Source organism: Thermobia domestica, chromosome 18, assembly GCF_964235325.1.
Source record: "Thermobia domestica chromosome 18, izTheDome1.hap1.1, whole genome shotgun sequence".
Classification (NCBI taxonomy): Eukaryota; Metazoa; Arthropoda; class Insecta; order Zygentoma; family Lepismatidae; genus Thermobia; species Thermobia domestica.
Window position 1 is genome coordinate 98,043,958 of NC_137471.1, and position 14,934 is coordinate 98,058,891.

Sequence of the window (14,934 nt, forward strand, 5' to 3'; positions counted from 1 at the left end):
ACATCCAAATCACCATTCTTAGTTCCAAATCTCAGTGAAGCTTAGGTTAGTTCACAATCGCACTCTTTCGAATTTGGGCATGCTATCCTTAGGAAGGTTTGCGCTGGCTGAAGTCTCGGGTTCGCTATCTTCAATAGGGCTTCGGTCGCTCGGACTTTGGCTCTATCTGCCTATTTTATACTACAATCACTCACATAAGTTTGCATCTAATTCTTGAACTCGAGAGTCAGCTTTGCTAGTTTAAACATCTCCGGTGCTGACCACATCGACGCTTTAGTAGTCGAAGTCCTAGAGGTCAAGAATTACCTCCACCCTTGGCAAGGGCGCTGATCCTAGGGAGGCCAGGGAAGTCAGGGCCTCCCAATGATCATGTGGGCCCCGCATTATATTTAATATACAGAATTTGACATAATTTGAATTTGTCTCAAAATCCGCATATATGCCTTCTGAATTTGAATCAGGCCGCCAAAGTTACAGAGAAATCGGCGCCCTTGACCCTTGGACCATCTATAGTGTTCACAGTGAAAACTAATCTTTACTTTACTTTATAGAAGTTAAGATCTTGTAAATCTTCTCTATTATAATTTGAACTAGCTGTTTCAGAGTAACCACAACGTGGAAATAGAAGTTTGAATTTTCTTAGGGGCTGAACAATAGAAGTTTGCTGCCGTCTGCCCTTCAGCAATTCTCCGCATTTCTTCTTGACCATCACTCCCCATGCAGAAACTATGATACTAACGTGTTTCAAATTTGACACTATTGAGAGAACACCATTAACTTGCTCTTGAAACTCATCATGAATACACTACAGAAATACACTACAGACTTCCAAACTATTCTGTACATAAGTGTCAGAAGTCTTATACGTAGCACGGCTGTGTTCATCCGTCAGTCTGTCTGTCGACAGGTATCAGAGCAAAAGCGGTAAGAGATGTTGTAATCCAGTTTCTTGCAATCGATTCAGCGTCCTAAGAATAGCTTCCATTTCCTCCATTAACTTTCTATTTAAACCAGAAGTGGTTCGAATTAGTCATTTCCGGTTTTAACGTTTATCGCCATAGAACGAAAACGGTAACAGATAGCGAGAAACGGAGATTTTGCAAACGATTAACCGTCTAAAGGCAACGCATCATAGCCATCTCGAACACTCTACCAAAACTAGAAGTGGTTCAAATTTAATATTACTTTCGGTTTCAATAGTGACTTCCACAGAGGAGAAACGGTAATCGAGATATGGCTTTCTGCAATCAATTCACTGTTTCAAGAATAGGTCCCATCTCTCCGTTAATCCTTTATTCAAACTGAAGTGGTTCAAATAAACGATTTCCGTTTTGAATGTTTAACACCGTCTTTTTGCAAACGATTCAGGGTCTCAAGAGAATATATCATAATAACTTACAACACTACCAAAAACAGAAGTGGTTTTAATTTACTACTACTTTATAGTATTAGTATTCCGGTTCCAATACTGATTCTCCAAAAAAAAAAAAAAAAAAAAGGTAAGGAATATTCGAACCAGAAGAGGTTCAAATTAACCATTTCCAGTTTCAACATTTGTCGCGACAGAACAAAAATAGTAACAGATAGCAGCAAGTATTTTTCTTAAATCGATTCAGGGTTTAAAGATGATTCAGGGTGTAAAGAGAACATATCACAATCCGCAACACCCCACCAAAGTTTCAATACTGATTTCTACAGAGCAAAAACGGTTACCTTTATCGCCATATAATAAGAACAGTACGACATAGTGAGTAATGATTTTTTGGTATATATTCAGTGTCCAAGAAACAGGTTCTATCTGTGAACTTATTAATCTATTGCTACTAATAGTTATGAATATGCTACTTCAAATTGGGGTATTTAATTCTCGTAATTTGGAAGTGTGCTGTAGTTTCACTACGTGACACAGAGCACACTTGTCATGTTTCAGGTTTTCAAATGACGTGGTATGTTTTTCAATTAATATTGAAACCGGAAGAGGTAGTAGATTCGAGTGAATCTCTGATCTTTAGACGTTTTTTCCCTTCATACGTTAATATTACTGTAGGATCTATTTTCCAAATGTGTATATTTATATAAAAAAAGAATGTTTCTACTTTCTTACTAAGTCGGGTTTACTTTTTGTTCAAACAATATATCAGGTACTACATTATTCTAATCCTAGTAGCAAGAAAGCTTTCGACCAATTGGCGCGTACTTGGTTTTGGCTTTCTACACTTGCACTTGAAGCGCATGCTTTTATACAATCTGCCTTTTGTTGTACTTGCGAGCGATGCTTTAGACCTTTTGCAGAGCGACTAGCAGTTCATTAGCTATTGACTTGATTCGTAAAATACTTGCGTCAGGCTTGAATGGGAACACTGAATGCAAGGGTGACCCATGTAACTTTGTTACTGGAATCCAGCTTGCGGCTGCTTGCACGTTTTCCAATTAAGCTGGATGCAAGCTTGGCCGACTTGCAATTCAAGCTTACAGCAAGCGGGTTGCAAGTTGTCTCTGCTATTAGGGAATGCTACATCCGGGGGCCGCGGTGGCTCAGTGATAGAACGTTTGCTTCTGGCACATGGGGTCTTTGCTTTGATCCCAGCTCACGCCACGTAAGCTTTGTGGTGGACGAACACCACGTGCGTAAGTTTTTATGGGGTTCTCCGTTTCTTTGTACTTTCTTCATTCATTTCTCGCCATCACCTTCTCCTTTAGCCTCGCCTTCATAAATGCGGGACGTAAAAATTAAATATTCCATTTCATAATCCTACTTCTGCTTATGATGGCTACATGACAAAGATATTATATACACCCTGATACTATCTGATAGTCAAGGAGACATATCTTTTACAGATATCTTCAAGTCTCGTAACATGACATCGATGAATGATTTTTTGTAAGTACGTACTAATGTGAAATTATCTTAGCTCACTTTCAGATTACACTTCTTTCGGGAGCAAAATAAGAGGAAGAAAAAGAATACCCAAAACAAGCGAAAAAGAAATCTTTCTTACTCTTTACTGTGTTCCCCTTGCTTAACATCATTTTGTGTGCCCTGTACGTGAATTGGAAAGTACGTTTTAATTACATGTGTTGTCTTCGACATCATGCAAACTGAATTAATGCTTCGAGAGCAACTGAAAGGAAGAAATATTATCTATTTCAATATTATCGCATAGAGAAGGAGGAGGCCTCAAGGTGGAGATTTCTCTTCGCTTTGCAAAGTGATTTATTGAATTAACGATATTTTAAAAAATAAAACGTAAGAAAGAGTAAAAATGCATGTTGTCCAAAAAAAATTGCTCTAAGGTTTATTCTTTCAGCACCGCCCACTAACCCCCGCCCATTTGTTGAATCTTCTGTCACGATTTTTGGCTTCTAGGTTTCAGTCGTCGATTGTTTTTGCTTACCATAGTATATGAACCATGCTAATCGATAACGTTTCCTCGTGCACAAGTTCTTAGAAAAAGAAAATAATCTATTGAAAACAAAGTACTCCCATCGCTTGAATGGGTTGGGAACTTTTCTTGTGGTATTACGTTTTCTCTTTCTTTCTTTCTTTCTTTTGTTTTCTGTTTATTTAACTTATGAAGTAACAGTTAACTTGACGCTTAATAATGTACGCACACTACCATCATGGCGACCACACTCCACTTCAGGACAAAGGGAGAGGTATGTATATATATATATATATACGTGTGTGTGTGTGTGTGTGTGTAAGTGAATTGAAATACCCACCAAGACGTTGCTCGAGGTGTAACAGTCATAAACTTTAGGTTTAATTACTAGATGCATGAAATGATGAAATCAACGATTTAGCTTTACCTACAGCATGGAACTGAATATTCATTTTTGATCAATAGTTTATTGTCTTCACCTTGTCTTCCTTTCCAAGAGTTATTGTTTCTTTTTTTCATTTTTTAACCAAAGACAATATTTAATCAAGAAGTCAATGTGAATTAATCAGAACATTAATACATTTAATGCTGTTTCGTGTGATGATTTTAGAACATTTTCCTCGGCAGTGAATTTCAATCTACCGGGGATGAAAAGTATTACTGCAAAAAATACTAATAATCTACATTGAGCACCATCGAAAATATGGCTTGGGTTATTTTTTTAGCTTCGTGTGGTAAAGTCCTCCAGGATCACGGCATGGAAATCTGAAAGTCGGAAAATTATATTTCCTGTTTTAGTGCTGAAAACAAGTTCTACACAGTACCACCTCGAGAGACTTTTGCCTGGCAAATTCTTCTCAGCACTTACAACGTTATATAATGGTATTGACAATCTGTACCTATTTTATTAATATATGATCAGAGGCGTAATAATCAAACATATATACAGTTTAAAAAAGAAGAGAAAATAAGTAATTCAATTAATCGGTTGTCATGGTAAACATTATTATCGACACGATATACACGAAATGAATGGCTGTTGATGTAATATGTATGTATAGATAGAAGAATAAATCGACGATATCTGGACACGGTTCGTATGATTTAAAAGGACTAAAAGGGATAAGTTTATGGTCAGTAATCATTAGTTGATATGTTTAATGTTATAATTCATTGAGATAGATTTGGTATTTCAGCGGATTAGGGCTAGAACGAAAAACAAAAATAACTCAAGTGTTTTCGTTTTATCTGGTGCCGTACAACCGGGAATCTACCTTAAAGTTCTGAATACAAGTAAGGACGAGGTATATTTGCAAACATATATCCCTTTTATGAGTTTCACCGTTTTGAGAAGTGGGAAGAAAATACAAAGAACTAGTGATATGCAAAATTCTGACGTAATGGATGTACCAAGTACTTTAGTGGAAACCATACCCGAAAACACCGAAACCGTGTTTGAACATCGTCAGGCTAATCTTGTTAGCCCAATCAGTCAACTACTAACTGTTAAGCTGGAACAAATACAAAAATCGAATGATGAAAAGGTGGAACAGATGCAAAAATCGAGTCAACTACTAACTGTTAAGCTGGAACAAATACAAAAATCGAATGATGAAAAGCTGGAACAGATGCAAAAATCGAGTCAACTACTAACTGTTAAGCTGGAACAAATACAAAAATCGAATGATGAAAAGCTGGAACAGATGCAAAAATCGAGTCAACTGCTAACTGTTAAGCTGGAACAAAAACAAAAATCGAATGATGAAAAGCTGGAACAGATACAAAAATCGAGTCAACTACTAACTGTTAAGCTGGAACAAATAAAAAATCGAATGATGAAAAGCTGCAACAGATACAAAAATCGAATGATGAAAAGCTAGAACAGATACTAAAATCGAACTATAAAAAGCTAGAACAGATAGAAAAATCGAACGTTGAAAAGCTAGAACAGATACAAAAATCGAACAATGAAAGGCTAGAACAGATACTGACGCAACACAAATCTCTTGCAGATAAAGTACAAGGTATACAAGAAAATTTTGATCACCTACAACGCAATTTGAAAGAGAACTTGCAAGTATTGGTTGAAAAAGTGAATGGTACTGGTGTGAATATGAATGTAGAACCGGAAGAAGGTCAGAAGAAGGTCGATGGACGAAATGAAAATATTGAAGAATGGGATGAAAACGAAACAACTAAACCTGTGGTGAATGGTTATGCGGAAGATGCTACAATTAAAGAAGAACCATCATCTCCGGCCAAGAAGACCACCACAACTACTACTATTCAAAATTGAAGTGAAAGGTCTGCCGAGATTATACAGGTTAGGGGAATTGAAGAAATTGTTGACAGACGATTTGAAGTTGGGAAGTCATACTATTAGGTCACCGAAAAGAGCGAGTCCTTGGATTTATTTGATCTTCAAAACTGAAGAAGACCAACAGAAGGCAGTAAAGACCTTGAATGGATATAGACGGAAGAAGCGAGTTCTTTCAGCCGAAGTTGCCGAAACTGATCAACGCAAGCGAAAATTGGAAAATTCTGACGATAAGGATTCTAAAAAGACGAAAGTTGAGTTACCTGTAGAAGATAGAATAAAACAGGCTACAATACCTTTGTGGGATGTTACTTATGAAGAACAGTTGAAGAAGAAGACTGAAGAAATAAAATCTTCACTCACGCGACTGACGGATTTGCTGCTGAGAAGGAATCTGGATTTAACAGGTTGGGCAGAAGAAAGAAAAGAGAAGAATGAAGGACTTGCAGATTTTCTGAGACATTTGCCTATAGGGAAGATTAAGGATGATTTGAAAGATTATTTCCAAAACAGAGAAGGAAACAGCTTGAATGTAACATCGCTCTATTTCCAGACCTTCACTGAAAAGGAAGAAGGTGAGAAACCTCCACCACTACACCTGTTGTTCGGAAAAGAATATGTGAAAGAAACTATCTGTGACATGAGTTTCCGAATATCTCCAGATTCTTATTTTCAAGTGAATACTTCGGAAGCCGAGCAGCTTTATACTTCCATCGCGGAAGTGGCTGAAGTTGACGAAGAAACTTCCTTTATAGATGTGTGTTGTGCCACTGGAGGAATTGGATTTACTCTTGCTAAGAAATGTGCTCAAATTCTTGGCATGGAAATGTCAAATCAGGCAGTTGAAGATGCAAGAGCCAATGCTGTAAAGAATGTCATCAAAAACAGCGAGTATTTTATTGGACGGGCTGAAGATGTTTTACCCACCGTAGTGGAGAAAGTAGCTGGAAAGAAGATACTTGTTATTGTAGATTCACCTAGAGCTGGGCTTCATCAGAAGTTTCAGCGACGTAGAGAAAAGGTAGGGCAGGAACAGGAAAATAAGTATCAGATCAGAGTTGGTGACATGGTATTTCTGAAGCTCCATCCGCAGAGCAATGCTAATTTAAAGCGAATTTATAAGTTGTGTGATGTCTATACTGGTCCTTACTTATATATTAAGGAAATTAATCCTAAAGTGTCCGAATTGATTGACGTTAAAACAGGCAAATCAATAGGATTTCGCAATATTGATGAACTAAAGGTATGGCAACCTTCGGAAATCACGAAAAACAAATGGCTGAAGCTAGTTGAAACTTTAGTCAACCCTGATGTGTTAACTAAATTAAACTTGGATAATAATTCTTAATCTATTCTCTCAGATGTTGCGAGTTATCGAGTATTTCATTTGAATTTTATAAGTGTGCAATATATTGTGATATGATTATGATATACTTGTTGTTTGAAATATTTTATGTTGTTGGTTCATTCTGTCTTTGTGATAACTTCTAGCGTTGTGTTCATCTTCATTGTTATATTATGTGCTCAAGAGAGATCCGATTATGTAAAACTGAAATTTGTGACATCAGTCTTAAATTGAAGTTTCTAAGTATAATTAGTGCCTTCAAATCTCGTTGAAATTTAATAGATGACGATTTTAATTATAATTAATGTTGTTTGTATACAGATGTCATTCGCTCAATGCCAGAGGGAACCGTTAACTGTTTACTCAATGTAACCAACTGGTAACTCAATGTAACCCACTAACTAGCTATAATTTTTGAATAGGTCCGTAAACAATATTTCTTTTTTTGAATCGACGCTTTTATGATATGTGATTCGTAATAAAATAAAATGTTGTTATGAATGAATTAATATATATATATATATATATATATATATATATATATGGAGAAGGAAGAGAAGAGAAGACTATTTATATTGATGTAATAATAATTAATAAGAAGGCTATTCAAAAGGTGAATGTTTGAAAATATATATATTATATATTTTTTTACCCAGGATTCTTTCCTTCACTGTAACGGAATTCCCGTTCTGGACGACGTTTTATACAACTGTATATAATGGTATTGACAATCTGTACCTATTTTATTAATATATGGTCAGAGGCGTAATAATCAAACATATATACAGTTTTAAGAAAAGAAAAAATAAGTAATTCAATTAATCGGTTGTCATGGTAAACATTATTATCGACACGATATACACGAAATGAATGGCTGTTGATGTAATATGTATGTATAGATAGAAGAATAAATCGACGATATCTGGACACGGTTCGTATGATTTAAAAGGACTAAAAGGGATAAGTTTATGGTCAGTAATCATTAGTTGATATGTTTAATGTTATAATTCATTGAGATAGATTTGGTATTTCAGCGGATTAGGGCTAGAACGAAAAACAAAAATAACTCAAGTGTTTTCGTTTTACACTGAAGTTGCAAATTTCATATTCCGATTTCCAAATTTCAGTAGAACTTGACATTTCAGACTTCTATTCTTCTTCTGGCCCAACAAAGTGATAAATTAACGAAAACTTGGTTATAGTTTTAACATTTGTTTTTAGTGGGATATCACTACTTTTGAAAAGCATTTACAAGCATTTACAACGATTTACCTAGTGTTTAAAGCGTCTGATAGACCATTAGTTAATGTAATAAATAGTGATAGTGACGAATATTCAATCCTTATTTTTTGTTGTCAAGTTTAAGATTTTCTCGTTTATAAGAACTATCTTATAAGTCTTAATTAGTTTCTGAGTGTTGTTGAGGAATTCAGAGACCCAATATGCAATTTCAGTATACATATGCCCCTATTATTCTCCATGAACTGGTAAAGTTGACATTTTTATAAGTTTTATCTTTACGTAAACCAAATTTTTACGCTTGTGTGGAATTTCAAATTCTTTGTTCAGAGAAAATATCCTACTTTATGAGTTTAAGTTAATATATCTGAGAGACTCAGATATGAAAGTTTTCATGTTTACAGGAAGTATGCTGTAAGTTTATAATCGTCTTCACAAGTTAATGTTACTATGTAATTTCGTACTTTGTAATTAATCCCCCACCTTGGATTATTTTTTTAACTTCACTTGTAGCTTCTGTCCTGCAGTTGTGCTAAATTTTAAATTCGCATGTTTGCAAGAAGTACCCTTTATGTTTTGTTTTCAGAAAGGACATGACAATATGAATTTTTTTAACTTTTGCTTCTAAATTTTCTCCAATGAGAGGGAAACTTCGGACTTCCTCTTTTACTTCTATCACAAACTTTCCATTTGTGCCATATTTAAAGTTTAGATATCTACGGGTAGTACTACATTTTTATTCGTTGTCTTAAGTGTTGTGACAATACGCAGATTTTACCTTTCCCTCCTAAGTTTCCATCATAGAGGAGGAAATTTCGAGGTTTTGGATTTTCACCTTTTATTTCTACTACAAATCCTACACTTGTGGCAAATTTTAACTTTCCGTGTCTACGGGAAATATTCTATACATTCTGAACCATTATCATAAGTGACATAACAATATGTAACTTTGAACATGCTTCTTAAATTTACCCCTTAGAGAGGTAAATTTAGTTTTCGGACCTTTTCCTCATCTGGTATCACAAATCTTAAATTTGTGCTATATTTCAGTCTTTCATGGCTAATCGAAGTACCTTATAGGTTATAAATTAAGTGACGTAACTATATGTAATATTTTCCTGCCTTCTAATTTTCCTTCTTGGAAGGAAAAATTTTCAATTTTCGGAGCTTTTTCTTTCTTTCTATTAGAAATCCTCCATATTTCCAAAATCATAACTTTTCATGTCTACAGAAAGTACACCATATATCTTGAATAAATTGTGCTAACTATATGTGATTGTCTCCTGTCTCCTAGTTTCCCTCCTTGGTGGGGGAAATTTGCAGTTTTCGGATTTTTTTTCCTTTACTTGCATCACAAATCCTATACTTGTGCCAAATTTCAAGGTATCATGTCTACTGGAAGCACCCTATAAGTTTCGAATTTAATGGCGTGATTTTAGCCTTGTCCCCTAATTTCCCACCTAGGAGGGAAAGATTTCCATTTTTCAGATTTTTCCCTTTACGTGTATCACAAATTCTATTTGTGTCATATTTCAAGTTTCTATGCCTACTGAAAGTGCCACTATAAGTTTTCAATCAAGTGATGTAATTTTGGCTTTGCTCCCTAATTTATCCCCTTGAAGGGAGAAATTTCAATTTTTCGGATTTTTTCCCTTTGGTTGTATCACAAATTCTACATTTGCGCCAAACTTCAAGTTGTATGTCTAATTGGAGTACTCTGTAGGTTCGAATAAAGTGACACGATTTTTGCCTTTTCCCCTAATTTTCCATCTTGAAGGAGAAAATTTTTCAGTTTTCAGAATTTTTCCTTTACTTGCATCACAAACTCTACACTTGTGCCAAATATCAAGTTTTTCACATCTGAAGGAAGTGCCACATAGGTTTCGATGAGTGAGTGAGTGCTATTTTAAAAAAAAAATATTTTATGACCCTCTATTTCGCAAACGGTTGAAGATTAAACATGGAAATTTTTTGAAATACGTGGCCTGATAAAGGTTAGTGACACAGGCAATTTTCATTGCACTATCTTAATGGGAAGTGAAATTATGGATATTCGAAAAATGCCTGAGTTGCTTCATGTAGCCTATACACTTCAAGTTGTATGTCTAGAGGGAGTACTCTATAGGTTCGAATAAAGTGACACGAGTTTTGCTGGAGCACTGTTGTGCACCTTGATTTCTCTTACAAAACACTAGTTTAAGTTGTAATCCTACGCATGAATGTATTACTTTAATTCTATAATACTTATTCCTTCTGTATGAACTAAGTACATTTCTCAAAATTATCATGATAATTACAACTTTTACTCTACTATTCTGCAGACTGATAGACACTAATAACATTGTTTTGAAAATATAAAACGAGAAAAGAGAGCGTCATAATATTAGCAAAGGATCACAGAACCACAAGCAGAATGAGAGATAAATGAAAATACGTGGATCATTAAAACAAATCTATCATTCCTGTAACCATGGTTCCTCTATAACTCTAGCACCATACTACACACATGAGTGATAATTTCATTCGTCGTGAGCTCTGTTTGACATGCGTACTACAATCAAACTGCAGGATATAAGTGATGGTTTGAGAGTGGTTAGTGCTCTACCAAATAAGGAACAAGTATATATAAGGAACAAGTATACAAATTCCAGAAAACAAATACAGGAAAGGCTGTAGTAGACAACATTAATGGAACGTATCCGATATCAGAGTGTATAAGGCAGAGATGGTTTAAAACAAATCTAACTGGCGATTTCTTCTTGCAGGAGGCTCCAAAGTACGGACGATCCTCAAGTGCAGCTTTAAACAATAGTGAAAAATCAGTAACAAATGTTTGAATGAGATCGATGGAACAGGAGACAAATCGCATAACAACTTTCCGGTATTTGCATGCATTGACAAGGGTGAACAGGAATGAAAATTTAATTCCGCACACTTTGACGGAGGACCAGGAAACAACGCGTTAAAATGTGTACATTCCTTTTATATAGACGCGAACACGATCCTTTTCTGAGTCACATTATTACAAATATTGAAAAGTAAGCGTATCGCAATCATACGCACAGAAAACAATAGTTACCACTAGTGACTCATCGAACCTCAAAGCCTGATATATACAAGAAGAAAGTGTTGTTGTGCATTCGGAGTGGAGGGGATTGATATAATGCATTATAAGTTTCATAAACTGAAGTGACAGTAACCTCGAAAATCTACTGTGCATAACTTACGCATTTACAAGAAAAAAATTGCACTTAGGTTGCCTTCACCTGGCAAGAGAAAAATGGTCTCCCTTCTGCTGCGTGACAACGCCCGCTCACACGCGACACGAAGCACACAGCAAAGCATATGTGAAACTGTTTGGGAGGTCTTACCTCACCTATCTTATAGCTCAGACATATACCTGTCTGATTACCATTTGTTTCGATCCTCACAATAGTTCCTAACTGCAAAACACAGAAAAACATTCTCAAAATAGAGCATTGAAAGTATTTGGCCTCTAAACACCCCGTTTTCCCCTCCCCCTCTAACATGGTATGGGAAGTCTGGCTTAGAAATGGGAAACGGTTATAGATAATGACAGTGGCTACATTGGCGACTAATTATCGTTTCTCTACATGTGACATGACTTCAAAGTTCAACTCCAACAGCAGTTGAACTCTTGAAGTTATCCAATAGATGAAAATATGTGAATATCTAAGCTACCCAATTGTTATTTGAGAAAAGAAATAATGGATACCTAAGATACATATTTCAGTCAGACTGTTAAAACACCAATAACAATGCTTTGAGAACACAAAACGAAAAGAATGCATAATAATAGCTGCAGAACATTACAGAATCATAACCAGAATAAGAGAAGAATAGAACTACGTGCTGAGAAATAAACGGCTACGATATAAGTGAAACAATTATTACCTCCTCTAATGGAACAATCTTAATGCTATTATCGAAAGCAGTATTTTAGAGTTTAAGAAGTTATTAATTTTCTTCTCACCCTGTCACGGAGTCTGGGCATCAAACACACAATTATTTGTTAATACTTAGCAACATTTACGGAATAGCTTAGCTTGATTATGATTTTTTTTTCTTTTTTTTAAGTTTTCGCATCATTATTTGTTTTCCTTTTTTAAAAATTATCTTTTCAGCCATGATTTTTTTTTTTTTAATTCTTCCTTCATTCTCATTTCGTAGCCAATGTTCAGTTATTTTATTAATCATCTTTACAATCTATTGTTCAGTTTTGCTTGCTTCAATTTTGTTCTTCCCTTAATAAGAGATTAGACAGTTCATTTTTTCTGTTTTCACATGTCCTTCACTTTTCATGCTTCATTTTCTTTACATTTTACATATCCGACTTCTTGTATATATATGTTTTTTAATTTCCACTAAAATAAAACTGTAAGATCGGTCAATTGTTGAACTATCACGAAGACCTTGACAAAACAGTACATAATCGTGCTAATAACATAACACTTATCGTTAATAAGACGAAGATGCTTCAGTACTGTGATTGCTGTACGAAGTAGGCAATTCTTCGCTTAAACTAGAACCCACCCTGCTATTACGACTGCATATACGCATATACATATAAAAGAGGCGTGTACTTTTCTTAGGACAATCTACATATAGAGCAGAAAGAAGATAAATAAAACAGGAAGAGTTGAAAAAAAGAGGATATGCTACAACAAGAGTGCTGATGAATATGGCAGACAATGCATAAAAAGAAGACAAAGCTGTAGGAGTCCTAAGATTGTTTTAAAAAGTCCTTTTTTATTTTTCATTTTATTATTCTTATTATTTTCCTTCTGACGTAATGAAGGAGCTGTCATCAAAATGTTACTGAAGAAAAATCTATTTAAATACTCAAAAGAACTAGTTTTTCCTTTTTGGTGATACTGACATATACCTAGTGAGGTATGTACTTGTTGGTGGTGGTCTTTTGTTGTGGGTACCCTAATAAAATACAACACAATTATGGACTCTATGTTAATGTCTGCCCGTGGCCTTTTCTCTCCACCTCCACAAACCGTTGACCTTACTTTGAGATCTGGATTAAAACAAATCTGTGTAGTCACATTGTTCAAGAATGTTACTCCACGTTGACGCCACACAAGGTATTACAGTCTCTTTTCTATGTGATCCACTTATATGCTAAGACGATTTTCATGTTCCTAATGATTATTTGGTATAAACTTATTACTAATTTGAGAACGTTACTAAAGAATTTCGCGAAAGGAATTTAGTAGAGTTTTAAGATTGTACAGTTGGTAACAAAAGTCAATAGTCTTCCAACCAACCAATTTTTGTCAAGAACTTCGAAATAATTTAAATGAATTGAGTAGATATGTCTTTAACCTAAAAAAACATACATCAAGTGCATCAAGTTGCGCTTGCACCGGTCAGTTCATTCTAGAGTAACCGAGGAAAGAAAATATATTAAGGAATTATTTAGTACTTTTTAAAACTTTTATTTTATACTAGTAAAATAGGGATCTACCCGTTCTTCGCACGGGGAGAATGCGTTTCATTTTGGACATAAAGGGCTGAATTTGGATTTAAATGGCATCGAAAATATCGCTGTTCATCTCGGCGACCCAGAAAACTATGGATTTGACACTAATATCGGTCATTTTTGATCATTTATATACACAGGGTGGTCCATAAGTCTTAGTACAGTGGATTATTTTGGAAACAAACATGACTAAAGCACATCTGACTAGTAGAGGGCGGACTTGAGTAACAGAGCTACCGATTGATGCATGCGTGGTGAATGGCCGCTATCTTGGATCCAGGTTTTTTTTTTTCAAATGGGAAGGTAGGCAAGTGGCACATCAATTAACACTGTTTTTGCAGGGGAATGTTGTCCCGCAAGCAGAAATGCGTTATCATGTCCCTTTCCAAAGTGACGCCTCAATGTCCCACCTACAGGATGTGCTCCACATGTTGCCCGTCCATTGCAACACACATCCGGAGCCTCTTCATCCAGTCCTCCTGAACCCGTAACAACACAGTGGGGGTGATGCTATCACAGGCGTCCTGAATACGTCCCTGTAGGTGTGCAACATCCCGAATCTTGCACTTGACATCCCGAATCCTGATACACCGGGTGTTTTAAGTGTCCCCGTAAAAAAATCCAAGGGGGTGAGATCCGGTGACCGGGCTGCCCACACCACAGGATCTCGCCGACATGTCCAACGTCCAGCATTCTCGCACAGGCAGCGCATACTGCGGTGGGGCACTATCTCGCTGTAAATATCGCGGCAAGGTGGCATCAGGGCGGAGAAGCAACGCAAACACCAACTCCTGTAACATGTCCAGATATCAGACTACCATTTAGGGTACCAGGAATGAATAAGGCTAATATGATAGACGTGTTCCATATGTCACACCACACCACGATATGAGCTCTTGCAGGGATTTATCGCATTTGGGTTTGCATCCGACCAATATAGCATGTTCTGGCGATTCACTTCTCCATCTAAATAAAAGTTTGCCTCTTCTGTGAAAAGAACGCTGACTGGGAAATGCGGATCTCGTTCATATTGTGACAAAGCCCAATTGGCGAATTCCATGCGCAGGTCTGGATCATCCTATGAAAAGTTGTGGACAAGCTGCAGCTTGAATGATGTCACTTGTTCGTATGGAGAATC

At 36.0% G+C, this 14,934-nt stretch overlaps 1 protein-coding gene across 1 annotated transcript; it reads left to right on the plus strand.

Moving 5' to 3' along the window:
• The first annotated feature begins 5,599 nt into the window (after positions 1-5,599).
• Positions 5,600-7,048, plus strand: LOC145675188 (uncharacterized). The gene has a single exon (XM_081745558.1). The coding sequence runs from the start codon at positions 5,600-5,602 to the stop codon at positions 7,046-7,048; it is 1,449 nt and encodes a 482-aa protein (XP_081601684.1).
• The last annotated feature ends 7,886 nt before the right edge of the window (positions 7,049-14,934 follow it).

Coding starts and splice junctions, on each gene's coding strand:
- LOC145675188 (XM_081745558.1), top strand. CDS start 5,600: ATGCGGAAGATGCTACAATTAAAGAAGAACCATCATCTCCGGCCAAGA.